Source organism: Indicator indicator, chromosome 42 (genome assembly GCF_027791375.1).
Source record: "Indicator indicator isolate 239-I01 chromosome 42, UM_Iind_1.1, whole genome shotgun sequence".
Taxonomy (NCBI): domain Eukaryota; kingdom Metazoa; phylum Chordata; class Aves; order Piciformes; family Indicatoridae; genus Indicator; species Indicator indicator.
This window is the reverse complement of record NC_072051.1, coordinates 42,301-59,916: the sequence shown is the minus strand read 5'-3', so window position 1 is coordinate 59,916 and position 17,616 is coordinate 42,301. Positions and strand designations below refer to the sequence as shown.

Here is a 17,616-nt window from a genome sequence, read left to right as displayed (position 1 = left end):
TTCACAACAAGTTTTAAGTGTTACACAGCAGCTTACAAAGTGACACCTCAGAGTGGTTGCTGACTCATAAAATACTTCTCTCTGCTACTGGAAGCATCCAAGCTGAAGATGTGTTCTGAACTGTGGCTTGGTGGGGTGCATACCAGCCTCAGCACAGGAAGCTTATCTTGAGATTCATCAGCAGAAGCTTTGAAATGCTGTGCTGGCTTTGGGGGTTGTGCTAAAATACACGGAGCACTGACCCCTCCCTGCCCTGGCAAGACACAGGAGCTTTAGGAACGGGCCATTGAGAAGGAGGGCTTTGTTTTCTGACAGTGATTCTACCTTCCCCCTAACACTTTCTGAGAACACAACTTCAAACTGTGTGAATGTTTGTAAAATGAGTGCTGGCAGTCTGCTCCCTTCAAAGCAGCAGCTCAGAGTGTCTGTGAACAGCTCAAAGTCGTAAGGGGATGCAGCCATGGAAGGTCACAAGGAGATTGAATGGTGGAAGAACTTCAGGACCAGAATCCTGGGTTTTGTGATACCTGCTTGAAGGCCATGAGCCTCTCTGAAGTTCAGATTGTATGGCTGTGTAGGGTGTCACTGGCTGGAGCAGTAGTGAGCTCCTCCAATTTGCCCTCTGGACAGCAGCCATTAAATAAATAAATAAATGCCCTGTCTGCACTGGGAGTCTGAATTCATTCTTTTCCTTGCCCCCCAAGGGGTGAATTCAGAGCCTCCTTCCTGTTTGCTGACAAGCAGGTGCCTGTCTTGTAGGTTTACACTGAACTCAGAAGTAGGAGCCTCGTTTTAGAATGATGGAATCATTTGGGTTGGAAAGGACCTCTAAGATTGAGTCCAACCATCAACCTAAGACCACCTTGGCCACTAAACCGTGGCCCCAAGTGCTGACCATGTGATTTGGTCACTGAAATGGCAACTCCTGCTTTCTGTTCTCCAGTGAGATTCCTCTGTTTCACCAATACCACTTCACCTGTCAGTGTTTTCTTCTTTTCTAGTATGGTTTCATCGTACTTGGTCCATCATGGGTACTGCTCAACAGCAACTGCCTTTGCCAGAGTCACAGACACCACAATCCAGGAAGAACAGACCTCAATAAAGAACAGACAAAGTAAGTGCCTTGGGTGGCCATTGCACCCCAGTGTGCTACCTGCAGGACTTGCAGTGGTGCTGTGCAAGTAGAGAAGCTATTCCACCACGGCACAAAGCTGTCCATGTCACACTCCTGTCTTGGTGCTGATGCCTCTGAGTCAGCAGAGCCTGGGGACTGCTGCTGGGAGAGCTGTCCCTCTCTGCTCTCTGTTGTCCTACCCTATTCTTTCCTTACCTGTCTGCTCTGAAAAGTGACCTGCATGCCTGACAGTGGTGTCTGTGCTACATTCTCTGCTCAGTTTGATTAATTTTCCTCAGACTTGTTGAAAATTAACAGTTGAATCCTGGAAGAGATGAGGTGACTGAACTTTGAGACCAACAGTTTCACACACCAGGCTAAATGTGCAGTCTAGAGCAGAAGGAGCTCTCTTGGAGGTACTGCCAAACTGGTGGGCATGAGAATGGTTGTAGGATAGACAGCAGGATTGAGGCACCCTCATCCAGTTTGCCAACAACACCAAGCTGAGTGATGCAGCTGAGAGGCCTGAGCCACAGGATCCCTACAGAGGGACCTGGACAATCTGGAGGATGGGGCCTAGGTGAACCCCATGATGTCCTACAAGGCCAAGTGCAAGGTCCTGCACCTGGGTGGGGTAACTCCCTGTATCAGTGCAGGCTGGAGATGAAGGGCTGAAGAGCAGCCCTGAGGAGAAGGACTTGGGGCTGCTGGGAGTGCAAAGCTGGAGATGAGCTGGCACTGAGTGCTGCCAGCCCAGCCCCAGCCTGTCCTGGGCTGATCCCTGGCAGTGTGGGCAGCAGGGGCAGGGAAGGGATTCTGCCCCTCTGCTTTGCTCTGCTGAGGCCTCTCCTGCAGTGCTGGGGCAGCTCTGGAGACCTCAGCACAGACGGGGACCTGTTGGAGCAGGGACAGAGCAGGCCACAGCAATGCTGGCAGGGCTGGAAGCACTCTGCTGTGAGGCCAGGCTGAGAGAGTTGAGCTTTGTCAGCCTGGAGAAGAGAAGGCTGCAGGGACACCTTCTGGTGGCCTTGCAGTGCTGGAAGGGACTCTGAGAAAGCTGTGGACAGAGTTTGGAGTAGGGCCTGTTGAGACAGACCAAGGGGTGATGGTCTGAACTGAAAGAGGGAGATTGAGAATGGAGAGAAGGGAGAAATGTTTGACTCTGAGGGTGAGGAGAGCCTGGCCCAGGCTGCCCAGAGAAGTGGGCGCTGCCCCCTGGCTGGCACCAATGCAAGTCAGGTCGTTTGTGGCTGTGAGCAACCTGCTCTGGCTGAGGCTGTCCTTGCTGGCTGCAGGGGGTTGGATTTGGTGGCCTTGCAAAGTCCCTTCCCACCCAAAGCTGTCTGTGAGTTGATGAGCTCACCTGAAATGAGGTCAATGTGCACCAAGATCCCTTCAGATCTGGGTTCCTTGATGCAGTCCATGGCAGCCGGGACAGTCCCATCAGTCATGGTCACAGGGACTCAGACACATCCATCGAGTTTTACAACAGCTCCCAGAGTTATAGACCCTTCCAGTGCCTTTGCACATTTCCTCATCAGGTAGCTGCTTTGCACACTGAGGGTTCTGCAGCTCCCCAGCCAGAGTCTTCAGCTCACATCAGGTGAAGGATTTGTGTCCTGTGTCTGTTCTGGCTGCTGCTGTGTCCCCCACAGGGGCTTCCCTCTCAGTCACTGGACTGTGAGTGCTTTGAGTGCTTTGCACAATGAAGCTTTCAGCTCTCTCCTGCTGTACTTTTGGGTTTTTTTCCAGCTTTTCTGTGCCCAGGCTTAGCCTGCAGACCTTAGAATATTGGTCTGTTTTCTTCCTTCTCCTGGCTGCTGAGTGCAGGCTGCATCCGACTCTATGCATGTCCCTTCCCTGTGTGAGCTGCTGTCCCTGTGATTGCTGCATTCTAGGACATGGTGCCCCTTTGCAGCTTGCTCCCCATACACTCCATGTTCTTAGCCAGCATTCCAGTTCAGCTGGGGACTCTACTTAGTACCCGAAGTCACTGGTAGTTGGTGCTGATGGACTTTGTGCTCTCCAGGTCATGCATGATGCATGCCTGACCCCAGCCAGCGTTCTTACTGGTGTGGGTTTCATTGATAAAGCCTTACTGCAAGTACATAAAATCACAGAATTGTTTGTGTTGGAAAAGCCTTCCAAGATCATTGACTCCAGCCATCAACCCATCCCCACCGTGGCCACTAAACCATGGCCCCAAGTGCCATGGCCACACATTTCTGGAACACCTCCAGGCATGGGGACTCCACCACCTCCCTGGGCAGCCTGTGCCAATCTCTGACTACTCTGGCAACAAAGACATTTTTCCTCATCTCCAACCTAAGCCTCCCCTGGCACAGTTTCAGGCCATTTGCTCTTGTTCTATTCTCTGAAACTAGGGAGCAGAGCCCAAACCCCACCTGGCTGCAGCCTCCTCTCAGGGAGCTATGGAGAGCAATGAGGTCTCCCCTCAGCCTCCTCTTCTCCACACTAAACACCCCCAGCTCCCTCAGCTGCTCCTCTCCAGCCCTGTTCTCCAGACCCTTCACCAGCTTTGTTGCCCTTCTCTGGACCTGTCCAGCACTTCAGTGTCTTGAGGCTGTTTCCTCTTGTCCTGTCACTTGTTGCATGTGAGAAGAGACCAACCCCCACCTTGCTCCAACCTGCTTTCAGGGAGTTGTAGAGGGTGATGAGCTGTCTCCTCAGCCTCCTCTTCTAAAGTCTATACAACCCCAGGTCTCTCAGCTGTTCCTCAGCAGATTTATGTTCAAGGCCCTTCCCCAGCTTCATTGCCCTTCTCTGGACCTGCTCCAGCTCCTCCTTGTGGTGAAGTGCCCAAAACTGAACCCAGTGTTTGAGGTGTTGCCTCACCAGTGCCAGGCAGAAGGGGACAATCCCACCCCTAGACCTGCTGTCCTAAGCAGCTGGGAGCCCAGCCCAGTGATCCTTACTGGCCATCCTCAGTCAGTCTGCAGCGGCTCACCTTGGCTCCCACCTCTCCGTGCCTGTCACCAGAGCTGACAGCTCAGCCCAGAGCTGTGCTGCAGCCTCCTTCCTTGTGCTGTCTCTCTCTGCTTGCTTGTGCTGCCTCTCTCTGCTTGCTGGTACCTCTGTTTGCATGTCTGGATGCTCCTGACAGCTCTGCTCTGTGCCCTCTTGACAGCTCTCACTGCTGATGCTGCCTTTTATCTTTTCTCCTCTGTTTTCCTCACACTTTTTATATAAGCCCCAGCTTTAGAGCTTTACATCCCTTCCCTCCTATCTGCCTTGTCATCTGTCCTCAGATGAACAAGAGTGCACTGTCTCATGTGCCAGCATGAGCCAGCAGTGTGCCCAGGTGGCCAAGAAGGCCACCAACATCCTGGCCTGGATCAGCAATGGTGTGGCCAGCAGGAGTAAGAAAGTAATTGTGCCCCTGCACTCAGCACCGGTGAGGCCACACCTCAAATCCCGGAGTCAGTTTTGGCCCCTCAGTCACAGAAGGAGATTGAGAGGCTGGAGAAGGTCCAGAGAAGGGCAACAAAGCTGGTGAGGGGTTTGGAGAGCAGGGCTGGAGAGGAGAGGCTGAGGGACCTGGGGGTGTTTAGCCTGAAAAAGAGGCTGAGGGAAGACCTCATTGCTCTCTACTGCTACCTGAAAAGAGGTTGGAATGAGGCTGTTGTTGGCATCTTCTCATAAGTAACTAACAGGACAAGAGGATGTGGCCTCAAGCTGCACCAGGGGAGGTTCAGGTTGGACATAGGAACAATTTCTTTGCTGTAAGTGTGGTCAGGCACTGTCCCAGGCTGCCCAGGGAGGTGGTGCGCTCCCCGTCCCTGAAGAGGTTTAAAAGCTGCCTGGATGTGGTGCTGAGGGACATGGCTCAGTGGCTCAGCAGCAGTGGTGGCAGTGTGAGCTCTGTGAGTGCTTGGACTTGGTGATCTCCAAGGTCTCTTCCAACCTCAACAGCTCTTTGGTTCTATTCTTTGATTCATGAAAGTCACAGGCTGCTGTTACCAGAGCCCCTGCTTGCAAAGCACCCACAGGTGATTCTGAAGCTTCCCTCTCTCTTGTGAGGAGCCCTGGAAAAGCAAGAAGGGAGGAGCAAGGTGTTCCAGGGTTCAAGTGCATTTAGTGGTTAGTGTGAGCACACTGAGAAGAAAAATCAAGTGTGAACCTGTGTAGGTCAGCACCTTTGCTGGGTGTTCTGGGACAGGATCCCAAGTCTCTTGCACTTCTACCTTATGACCCTCTGAAGTGTGTGGGACATGAGCACCCAGGATGATAGCTTCTGCTTTGTACCTTTGTACCTAAAAGCATGCCCCATCCTGAGCTGGTTCTTGGAGCTGGCTGACTGCTGCCATATCTGCACTGCAGTTCAGGTTGCTCCTCTGGGAATACATTGAGGTGGCACTCTCAGAAACCCAGCTTCTGGTAAGATTGCTTCTGCCTGGAGGTAGGGATATTGAGGAAACAGTTTGGACAGTTTAATCTGTGGTTTAGTCCCCCAGACCCTTAGAGGATACTCTGCTTATCTGATGCCCAGCTTCCAAGTGTGAACCAGCCAGAGGATGTGATGTGTGGCTGACCTAGGGATTTCCTCTCTGCAGTTGTCATTTCCCCAGCAGCCTCCTGGCTCCCATCCAGCTGTCCCATCCTGCTTTCTTTTCCACTACTTCATAGCCCAAAGCACCCCACCCCACACATCCATTTCATCCTTCAAACCTTTCTAATTTTGGTTTTTCTGAGCTCCTGGCAGGTTCTCCCTCATGTTCACAGGCTTTTCTTCACCCTAATCCACAACAAACAGCATTGTGGTCCTCCGTTCTCCCTGGCCTGTGTGCAAGGTGGTGGTGGTAAGCTATGTGGTGGATGTGAGATGACTCTTCTGGCTATTCTTTTTGGCCAGGGCTGTGTGTCAATAGGTCTCTTTTTACTTTCAGGAATACAGAAGCTAGTATTAGCAGGAAGAGTGGGAGAGGCTATAGAAGCCACCCAGCAGCTCTATCCTGGCCTCCTAGAACATAACCCCAACCTGCTCTTCATGTTAAAGTAAGTATGAACAGCTTTGTCCTCCCTAATGCTGCATGAGGAGAAGGAGGCTGGTGAGCCATGCAGCCTGGCTGGACACCTTGGTCTGCATTCAAACCCCTGAGATCCCTTTAGGAGCAGAGGAGTGCTTGGGACAGTGCTCATAGCAATGCAGAAACAGCCCTTTTGTTGCTGCTCAGGCCCCTTATGGCTTTGCCTCATGAGGTCAGGCAGAGCTGGGTGGAATTTTAGCTCTGCTGCCTTCCAAAAGCTCCCTCACAGGTGGCCTTGGTGTGTCTGGTGGGGATCTTGCACCACCGATAGCCTGCAGCAGTTGCTGCAAAGGGTCCTAGAGAGGCAGATGTATGGAAAAAGCTGTCTGGGGTAGAAACCAAGGGGAAAAAGCTTTTGTATCCCAGTTCTCCCAGCTCTACAGAGTGGCTCTCCTCAGCCTTCTGAGAGAAGGACAGTTCCCAGTGAAGCTAGCTGAGGGGCTGTCCTCACTGTCACTGTGGGGACTTTTCTACCCTTCTCTATGTACTGTTGGCCAACAGTATTTCCAGGGTGATGGGGCAGAGGGAAGACTGTCATGTTTGGCAGACTTAGGGTCTTCTCCCAGAAAAATCCCACCACAAGTTGGTCCCTTGGTAGCACAGTGGAAATAAACTTGCTTTTTGGGAATGTCTCAACATTCCTTGGCGTCACAGTTGCAGGTTCTGAACTCCTTTCTCCCACAGCATCAGCAGAGCACTCGCTCTGATAGGTACCAGGATGAGTGTGGTTTTGTAGCTCCTCTCTGGTTTCCAGGACCTCTCCATGCAGCAGCTCAGGCTCCCTGGGTGCAGAGCACAGTGGCTGTCATGCCTCCTTTTCTCCCTCTTGCCTCCCCTGACCCAGGTGCCGGCAGTTTGTGGAGATGGTGAATGGCACAGACAGTGAAGTTCGCTGCTTCAGTGCCCGCAGCCCCAGATCCCAGGACAGTTACCCTGGCTCCCCCAGCTTGAGCCCTAGGCATGGAGCAAGCAACTCCCATGTCCATGGTGCAGGTAAGTGTGCAGCCTGCCTGCTGGGCAGAGGGAGCCTGGGCTTATACCACACTGCCTGCTACCTTCTCTGCTTTGTTATGGCATCACAGAGTCAGAGACTTGTCTGGGTTGGAACAGAGCTTTCAGCTCATCCAGTCCAACCATTCTCTAACCCTGCCAAGGCTGGGGCTAACCCATGGCCCTCAGCACCACATCTCTGTGTCATCCATACACTTGCAGGGATGGGATTCAAACCTCTGCCTGGGCAGCCTGTTCCTGTGTTTGAGAACCCTTTCAGTGAAAAAGTTTCTTCTGATGTCCATCCTTAGATCTCCCCTGGGGCAACTTGAGGCCATTTCCTTTCATACTGTCACTTTTTCCTTGGGAGAAAAGACCAACCCCCACCTGGCTCAAGCCTCCTTTCAGGGAGTTGTAGAGAGCAATGAGACCTCAGCTTTCCAAGCCAATATCTTTGTTTTCCTATGTTGTGTCGTGAGAAACACTGAGCACATGGCTCTGACTAGACCAAGTGAGGCCATCAGTCCATGAACGCTCTTAGCTGTGCCTGTTTGCAGCCAGGAGGTGCCTACATTCAAACCAAGCCTGCAGCAGCAGGCAGCCTGCAGATGTGGAAAAAGTCATGGACTGGGGGGAGTCCAGTGGGTGCTGAGGGGCCTGGAGCATCTCTGTGAGGAGCAAAGGCTGAGAGTCCTGGGGCAGTTGAGCCTGGAGAAGAGCAGCCCCAGAGGGCATCTGAGCAAAGCTCAGCAAGAGCTAAAGGACCTGTGGGGGGCAAGAGGCTGGGGCCAGACTCTGCTCAATGGTGCCCAGGGACAGGCCAAGGGGCAGAGGGCACAAACTGGCAGCCAGGAGGTTCCACCTGAGCAGGAGGAGAAAGTTGTTTGGTGTGAGGGTGCTGGAGGCCTGGAGCAGGCTGCCCAGAGAGGTTGTTGGAGTCTCCTTCTCTGCAGAGCTTCCAGCCCCACTTGGCCATTGTGCTCCTGGGCAAACTGCTGTGGGTGTCCTGCTGGAGCAGGGCGTTGGACTGAGTGAGCTCCAGAGGTCCCTTCCAACCCACATTCTGCCTGGATTCTGTGCTGTGCCTGTCTCCTACATGTGACATCACCTCCCACAGTTGTCTCTGTCAGGCCTTGTGTTCCTCAGAGTAGGGATCTCAGTGCATGTTTGGAGGCTGAAGCAGGACTGTTGGGCAGGGTCTGCGCCATCACTGTCACTGGGATGTGCAGTGATCCAGTGCCGTCACTGGGATGTGCAGTGATCCATTGCCGTCACTGGGAGGTGCAGTGATCCATTGCCATCACTGGGAGGTGCAGTGATCCATTGCCGTCACTGGGAGGTGCAGTGATCCATTGCCATCACTGGGAGGTTCAGTGATCCATTGCCATCACTGGGAGGTGCAGTGATCCATTGCCGTCATTGGGATGTTTAGTGATCCATTGCCGTCACTGGGAGGTGCAGTGATCCATTGCTGTCACTGGGAGGTGCAGTGATCCATTGCCATCACTGGGAGGTGCAGTGATCCATTGCCGTCACTGGGAGGTGCAGTGATCCATTGCCATCACTGGGAGGTGCAGTGATCCATTGCCGTCACTGGGATGTGCAGTGATCCATTGCCATCACTGGGAGGTGCAGTGATCCATTGCAGTCACTGGGAGGTGCAGTGATCCATTGCCATCACTGGGATGTACAGTGATCCATTGCCATCACTGGGAGGTGCAGTGATCCATTGCCATCACTGGGAGGTGCAGTGATCCATTGCCGTCATTGGGATGTTTAGTGATCCATTGCCGTCACTGGGAGGTGCAGTGATCCATTGCCGTCACTGGGAGGTGCAGTGATCCATTGTCATCACTGCAATGTGCAGTGATCCATTGCCGTCACTGGGATGTGCAGTGATCCATTGCCGTCACTGGGAGGTGCAGTGAACCATTGCCGTCACTGGGATGTACAGTGATCCATTGCCATCACTGCAATGTGCAGTGATCCATTGCCGTCACTGGGATGTGCAGTGATCCATTGCCGTCACTGGGACGTGCAGTGATCCATTGCCGTCACTGGGAGGTGCAGTGATCCATTGCCGTCACTGGGACGTGCAGTGATCCATTGCCGTCACTGGGAGGTGCAGTGATCCATTGCCGTCACTGGGAGGTGCAGTGATCCATTGCCATCACTGGGAGGTTCAGTGATCCATTGCCATCACTGGGAGGTGCAGTGATCCATTGCCGTCATTGGGATGTTTAGTGATCCATTGCCGTCACTGGGAGGTGCAGTGATCCATTGCTGTCACTGGGAGGTGCAGTGATCCATTGCCATCACTGGGAGGTGCAGTGATCCATTGCCGTCACTGGGAGGTGCAGTGATCCATTGCCATCACTGGGAGGTGCAGTGATCCATTGCCGTCACTGGGATGTACAGTGATCCATTGCCATCACTGGGAGGTGCAGTGATCCATTGCAGTCACTGGGAGGTGCAGTGATCCATTGCCATCACTGGGATGTACAGTGATCCATTGCCATCACTGGGAGGTGCAGTGATCCATTGCCATCACTGGGAGGTGCAGTGATCCATTGCCATCACTGGGAGGTGCAGTGATCCATTGCCGTCATTGGGATGTTTAGTGATCCATTGCCGTCACTGGGAGGTGCAGTGATCCATTGCCGTCACTGGGAGGTGCAGTGATCCATTGTCATCACTGCAATGTGCAGTGATCCATTGCCGTCACTGGGATGTGCAGTGATCCATTGCCGTCACTGGGAGGTGCAGTGATCCATTGCCGTCACTGGGATGTGCAGTGATCCATTGCCGTCACTGGGAGGTGCAGTGAACCATTGCCGTCACTGGGACGTGCAGTGATCCATTGCCGTCACTGGGAGGTGCAGTGATCCATTGCCGTCACTGGGACGTGCAGTGATCCATTGCCGTCACTGGGACGTGCAGTGATCCATTGTCATCACTGCAATGTGCAGTGATCCATTGCCGTCACTGGGATGTGCAGTGGTCCATTGCCGTCACTGGGAGGTGCAGTGAACCATTGCCATCACTGGGACGTGCAGTGATCCATTGCCGTCACTGGGAGGTGCAGTGATCCATTGCCGTCACTGGGATGTTTAGTGATCCATTGCCGTCACTGGGAGGTGCAGTGATCCATTGCTGTCACTGGGATGTGCAGTGATCCATTGCCATGACTGGGATGTTTAGTGATCCATTGCCGTCACTGTGATGTTTAGTGGTCCATTGCCATCACTGGGATGTGCAGTGATCCATTGCCGTCACTGGGATGTGCAGTGATCCATTGCCGTCACTGGGATGTTTAGTGATCCATTGCCGTCACTGGGATGTGCAGTGATCCATTGCCATCACTGGGATGTGCAGTGATCCATTGCCATCACTGTGATGTTTAGTGGTCCATTGCCATCACTGGGATGTGCAGTGATCCATTGCCGTCACTGCGATGTTTAGTGGTCCATTGCCATCACTGGGATGTGCAGTGATCCATTGCCGTCACTGGAATGTTTAGTGATCCATTGCCGTCACTGGGATGTGCAGTGATCCATTGCCATCACTGGGATGTGCAGTGATCCATTGCTGTCAGTGTCACTGGGATGTGCAGTGCTGGGATCTTTGTGATAACAAAGTGAAAACATCAATCAATCCCCTGGCTATAAATCTGAGTGTGAGATCCACTGAGGGATCTGGGCAGATCACCTCAGTTCTGAAGGAGCAACCATGCCAGGTCACATCATCTCGCCAAGGTCATGATTGGTTCCCAAGGGAGGGAAGCCCACAGTGAGCTTTTCCCACAGGATGATTTAAGTCCCTAATGATTTGCAGTCATTTGGGTATTACCTTTTGTATTAAATATGAATCCATCTCAAACTTGTGGTAATGCCCAAAGGTCAGTGTCCTGTGTCAGTGAGTTCCACAGCTGGATGGGAAGCTTTGGTGGGTGAGCAGATGAGATGAGTCTCACTGATGTCTTCCCTGAACTTGGAAGGTTATCTCATGAGTTTGGTGTAATTGTTTGCTGAGTGTTGTGTGACTCAAGCATATCTCATGTGTAAGATAGGCTGTGGAAAGCTGGGCAAGGTCTGCTTGCAATGAGTCCTCCTTCTGGCCTAGTTTTCACTTGGGCTCTCATAAGTTTGCTGGACAGAGAGTTTGCAAACTTCTTTCCAAGCCACTCCTGCTTCATATTTCAGCAGTGATTTCCATAATCGTGTGAGCTGTTTCTGCCAGTCTCTTATTTGCAGCCCACTTTCAGGACTTCCTCAAGCTCAGATGTTGCTGTTGAGCAGTGGGGCTCCCCCCATACTCATTTGTGTTTTCTCTAAACCCCACTGAATCTCAGAATGATGAATCATAATTTCAGATCCACAGCCCTAGTTGGCTTCCTTTGGGGCCTGCCCTCTTGCTGAGTCATTGACTCCACAGCAGTGCTGTTGTCAGTCTGGTCTCATTTTTCCCTTTCTTCTTCGCTTCTAGGAGCAGATAGTCCAACCTGTAGCAATGGAGTCATGTTCACAAAAAGCAAACAGAATCACAGTAAATACCCAACACTGAGTTCATCATCTTCATCTTCCTCCTCCTCCTCCCCCTCATCTGTGAACTACTCTGAGTCCAATTCTACAGATTCTACCAAATCCCAGCAGCACAGTAGTACGAGTAACCAAGAAACCAGGTAATGCCTTTACCTTTGCAGATGCCTGAGGGGGGTGAGATGGTGGCAGAGGGCTCAGTCAACTTTCTGGTGAGCCAGAAGGGCCAATTCTGCTACTCTTCTAGACAACAGAAGTCACAGGCACAAAGCTCTCCCAGTTCCCTTGCTCTGGCTTGCTTGGAGGCTCATCTTGTTGGGAATATTGTGATGCTCTGGTTTCAGACAACCAAGCTGCCCTCTTGGACTGGGGTCAGCAGAGCCCAACATGAGGCTGTGCAGAGAAGCTCTTCTCTCAGGCCTGGTTTTGTTACTGTTGCCTCAGTTGGTTGATTTCTGCTGCCTAGCAGCTTGCTTGCTGCCAGTGGGTAAGACAGCAGCTCAAGTGATTTCTGAGTTGGTGCATTGCCCTCTGTCAAGGGTCAGGACTGGGCTGGCCACTAGGCGAGTGCCAGAGGCTCTCCATGAACCCCTGTGCTTTCCAAAGGGAAGAGAAAGGAAAGAAGGGAGAGAGACTGATGGGGTGGGAGAGAAACTAACCCATTTGGGATGGAGAGAAGAACAATGCCATGGGATAGAGACACAGAGGCACAAATCAACATGGAGCCCAACCCTTGATGCAAGGATGGCACCACTGGCACTACTGGTGCTAGGGGCAGGCACTGGGCAAGTTGCAACCTGGACTCAGCAGCAGATGGGAACTATATTCAGGAACTGGATTCAGGAACACAGGGATAGGGATGGAGATGGAAGACAGAAGGCACAAAGACCTCCCAGGACACCAGTCAGGGAAGAAGAGTCTTGACCCTGGGGATCCCTCAGCTTGCTCCTGAAGATGCCATCCCTGGGCTGCAATCCCTTGTTGGGCAGCTGAAGGTCACCTGTCCTGTCTGCTCCTCTCCACAGCTGTCACCTCTGCCTTCCTGCCCTCCAAGGTGTGGCACAAGCTGTGGCAGTGTCCTTGGTGTGCCCAGGAGCAAGTCCATGGCAGAAGCAGCCCAGCTCTTGGCAGTGGCTCTGCCCATCATCTTCTCCTTGCTGGGAGCAGCCCATGGCTGTGCAAAGCTGCCCTGAGCTGCAGAAAGTGCCTAAGTGAGCAGAGCCTGAGCTGGGAAGGGACAGCTCTGAGCCAGAGGGGTTCTGCTCTAGGTCAAAGCAAGACACTTACTTGAGTATTTTTCTTGGGCTACCTCTCTGTGTTGGCCAGTTCCTTCTAGATCAGCAGCACTTTATTTCCCATTTGTGACAGCAAGTCAGACCTTTGGGAAGGCTTCCTTCTCTAGGAGGCCATGGGTAGGCTGGGTGAGAAGGTTGTTACTGCTGCATTTACTGGAGTGTGGATCATATTGAGCCAGGCTGAGCAGGGAGCTTCCCTTGGACTCCCTCTCCAGGGCTGTCTGAGGCTCTGCAGGAGCAAAGGATGGCCTGGGATTAGCAGAATCTCTTTTTTTGCTAACTGGAGCTGCTCTTCTTTCTCTGAGTACTGTGCAGGACATTTTGTAGTCTCTATCATGACCTCTTAAGAGCCCCATGGCATGGAGGAGGATGCTTGTCTAGCCCCAGTTTGCCAGTTGGGTGGCACTGGATTTATGATTCATTTTTGAAATGTAGAGCCCCAACCCCAGCAAGGTTTTCTTGTCACCTCAGTTAATCTACTGTTCATCAGCAGTCTCACTCAGACCACTGTCTTGGACATTCAAGCCTGGAGCCCTTGTGTTCTGCATGGCTGGTTTTCAAGGGCTGGTGGCTTCCCACAGCCAAGATCCCCCTCCTGTTCAGTGTGTGCTGCTCGCTGACCCAGAGATGCCTGCTTCCTGAAGGGCAAATGAGAAGCACCCTGCACCTGTAGCTATGGCAGGCACCTTCAGAAGTTCCATAAGTTGCCTTCAGAAGCCTGCAACAAATTTTTTTGCCCTGAATCTGACCATCTGGCTCCCTGCAGTCCAGCTGGCACCTTTGCTGGTCTGCTGGCCATTTCTGGGCACCGTTTGGCATCTGAGCTCTTTGTTTCTTTATTTCTAATTTCAGCATCTGACCTTTCTTGTCTCTTTTCACCTCAGTGACAGTGAGATGGAAATGGAGGCTGAGCATTACCCCAATGGAGTCCTGGAAAATTCATCTGCCAGGATAATGAATGGCACCTACAAACACGAAGAGATCCTGCAGACAGATGAATCCAGCATGGGTAGGGCCTCAGAGGGAGGAGGGGGTAAAGAAATAGAGATGGTATTGAAAGTTAAAGTAGTGATTGGATTGCTGAGGAGCAAGCCTGTGCTCTGGGTTTGCTTCTCCACCCCAGTGAATGAAGCTCTCAGGATGCCTGTTCTGCAGGGAAGAGGAATCTGTCCTGAAACTAAAACCAGGTCTGGCTTTTGGTAGTGTCACTGGAGTGCTGGAGGTGTAGTAGAGGAGGGAGGGCAAAAGGAGGCAAAGGTTTGTTCAGCACTGGTCATGAATTCCAGCTCAGAGCAGTCCTGGTGCTTCTGCCAACTGAAGAACTGAAGGGAGCTGTGGGAGGCTGGCTGATGCCCAGCCACCATGTGTCCTCAGCACAGTGTCAGCTACAGCCATCTTGTTTGCAGGTGCTTCAGCCAGGAGGGAGAGAAGGAATTCGCTGCCCTGCCTCTGGAACTGGGGATTCTGCCAGTTCTGGTGGGTCTTGTGGCCATCCAACATTGGCAAGTTGGTGCTGTTGGCATCTCTGACCACAGGTTTTCTGAGTCCAGGGTTGTTAGAGCTGGGGGTTCCCTGCTGTGCACCGTATCACACGTATGAAAGGGTAGCACAGCCATAGTGCCAAGCTTCCATGGCTTTCTGATTTATAGGTAGTCCTCAGGCATTAAACAAACTGAGCTCAAGGTTTCCTGTGTCTGACAGACACTGTCAAAAAACCACTCCTGGCTGTTGTAGTGCAGGGATCCCAATGCTTCCACTGGGATCAACCTCTAGAGCAGGGAACAGCTATGTGCTCCAGAAGGGTAAAGCACCTCTGGGTAGTGGTGGGGAACAGGAGACCATTGTTACCTCTCCACTGCCTTTCCTTTAGAAGACAGCTGCCCCCAGAGGCAGCTCTGTGGAGGGAACCATGCTGCCACAGAGAGGATGATCCAGTTTGGCCGCGAGCTGCAGATGCTGAGTGAGCAGCTGTGCAGAGAGTATGGGAAGAACACAGTGCACAAAAAGATGCTTCAGGTAAGCCTGGGCCTTGTGCAGCATCGCAGACATTGTTGGGGCCAGCACTGGGGTTGGGAGTTCTCTTGCAGAGCTCTGGGTGGCCCCCACTTCTGCACCCAGTGAGGAAGAGGGGGCCTGCATGGGGATCAGAGGTCGAAACTTGGTAGATGTGGAGCATCTAGACCCAGATCTTGGCACAGGAGAGAAGAAACACAACTCCTGCCTGCCTTTGCTCTTCTTCTCTCCAGGTGACACTCTACCTGCCATCCCGTGCAGGCTCCCCTGCCAGGTGGAGGGGCACCCTCTTTAATCCACTCTTGATGGCCCAGTGTGGTCCCTTACTGCCAAGAAGAAAAGGGCCATTTCTTTTCAGGAGGTAGGCAGCTGTCACTGTGGCGATGGCTGCTGGAGGCGGTGGTTTGCCTGAGTGCCTGCAGCCTGCCTGCCCTGACTGTGCCTTTCTGCTCTCTCTCGCAGGATGCCTTTAGCTTGTTAGCTTACTCAGATCCCTGGAACTGCCCTGTTGGCCAGCAGCTGGATCCCATCCAGAGGGAACCCGTGTGTGCTGCTCTTAATAGTGCTATTTTGGGTAAGGTCTGCCTCTGCCTGCTGCACATTCCTGCTCTTGAGGGCTGTCCTGTGGTGGCTGAGCCTGTGCGTGTTAGGAATTCTGGGGGTTAGCCTTTGCCTCCTCTGCTGCTGCCAGCGACTGACAGGACAGAGGTGCAGAAAGGAAGCCTGCAGAGAACAGATCCACCTTCTGAACTAATCATCTTTTGGCTCCCTCCTTTGGGTCTTCCTCAATGCTGTTTCCAGGGATGCTCCTTAGGATTTTCCTCCCCTACTTACTGAAGAAGCCAAGATACATTTCCTGCCCCTCTTCCTTCTTGCTCCCCACACACCTGAATCATTTTATTGGCATTACCAGGGCTCTTTTCCATGCTGTTTGGCTTGGCAGAGTTTCATCCTGGCATCCTCCTAATTTCTGGTAGGAGTGGTGCAGCAGCTCTGAAGTGAAGCAGGTTTCCATAGCTTTGGCTCTAAAGCAAAGAGGGGCCATAAATCCATTTCCCTTTGAGCTTGTGTTTCACACGCAGAGTTAAATGTCTCTGTTTTTCCTTCAAGCATTTCCTCTGCACATTTCCATCCCGTGCTATGCCTGCTAAAGCCCAGGGAGCCTGGCTTCCTGCAGTCCAGTGTTGGAGTAATGGTCCAGCCCTGCTGATCTTTACCTTCCTGTGCTGAGGACCCCACTGTGTGCAGAGGTCTGGTTATAGGCTGGTTTTCTTCAGCTAGCAAGACAGCTCCCCTTTTTCTGGTGTGTTTTGCTCTTTGTGTCAGTGGGATGGGTCATGGCTGGATCCAGGTGTGAGCAGTCTCTTGCCTCCTCTATGTACTCAGAGCTGAATGTTTATACCTGCTTATACCTGTTCCTTGGCCCAACAGTTTGTTGTTTGCTCTCTTACCATGAACGCAGTGTAGCAAATGTAGTGGGTTTCCCTGAGGGGAGTCTTGTGCTTATGATCAATGAGTTACCATGTCCTTGCTGACCCTCCTGGCATCTTCAGCTGCTGAAAATCCCGTGGTGGAGAAATAGGTAAAGGGACAATGAGATCATGGCCTGCCACCAGCCTGCAGGAAAGGGATTGAGGAGGGACGGAGAGGGAGCTGAGCACAGGTGAGCCGGCGCACAGCCAGGGCACAGCTTCTAAATAGGTTTTCTGTTTTTTGCCCCACAGAATCTCAGAACCTGCCAAAGCAGCCCCCGCTGATGCTTGCCCTGGGCCAGGCCTCGGAGTGCTTGCGGCTGATGGCTCGCGTGGGGCTGGGCTCCTGCTCCTTCGCCAGGGTGGACGACTACTTGCACTAGGTGCCAGGGGAGCCGGCGCTGCCCTTCGCCCCTGCTGCCGCCCTGCGCCGCCACCTCCTTCCTAGCCTGACCTCCCTGCCACCAGCACCCCTGCAGCGCACACGCACACTGCCCCTGGAAGGATGGAGTCCCTTGGGTGTGGCCGTGCCCAGCCCTGGTGGTCCTGGCAGATCTCCCTCCTCGCCCTGGCAGCTGCTGCTGCTGCAGCCCCAGCCCCTGCGCTGCTCACTCTCATGCAGCGCCTTCCAACCTAGGGATTGCTTTTAGTTTTGATTTGAGTTGTTTCTCATGGATGCACCAATATTTTACCTGGAGGGTTTTGCTGGGCTGGTTTCTGCCAATGTACTGAGGCAGCTTGTCAAGTTGGTGACAGCTGCTTCTTCTCTCCCCTTCACCCTCCATTGTGCACATACAGCAGCATCTCCTGTGCTAGTTACCTGAACTCTTCTCACAGTGGCAGTTCAGAGGGATGTTTTTTTTTAATTTTATTTGATTCCTGTTTATTAAAAAGGTCTCTTCCACCTCCACAAAGTCATTGATGTATTTATTGCAGGCTTCGTCCCAGCCACACACATCTTACACCAGGAGAACCTGGTGAGGTAGGTCCTGTCATGTAGTAATGGTGGAAAGCGAGGAGCTTGGTCCTTGATGGTGCCTCTGCTAAGAGCACAGGGCTCTCAAAGGCTTGTCTGGGAGAGTAGGAGCACTGCAGAAGCAGGCAAATCCAGCTCTGCAGCAGCAAGAGGGGCAGGACTGATAGCTA

At 52.7% G+C, this 17,616-nt stretch overlaps 1 protein-coding gene across 1 annotated transcript in view; it reads left to right on the top strand.

The window, feature by feature from the left end:
• Positions 1-16,853, top strand: part of RANBP10 (RAN binding protein 10) — an 83,083-nt gene extending 66,230 nt beyond the window's left edge. Inside the window, exons 7-14 of the mRNA XM_054397168.1 lie at positions 1,002-1,114; positions 6,022-6,130; positions 7,007-7,155; positions 11,638-11,833; positions 13,870-13,994; positions 14,856-15,001; positions 15,461-15,572; positions 16,723-16,853. Of these exons, the coding sequence (XP_054253143.1) occupies positions 1,002-1,114; positions 6,022-6,130; positions 7,007-7,155; positions 11,638-11,833; positions 13,870-13,994; positions 14,856-15,001; positions 15,461-15,572; positions 16,723-16,853 (1,081 nt within the window). The remainder of the gene's footprint in view (positions 1-1,001; positions 1,115-6,021; positions 6,131-7,006; positions 7,156-11,637; positions 11,834-13,869; positions 13,995-14,855; positions 15,002-15,460; positions 15,573-16,722) is intronic.
• The last annotated feature ends 763 nt before the right edge of the window (positions 16,854-17,616 follow it).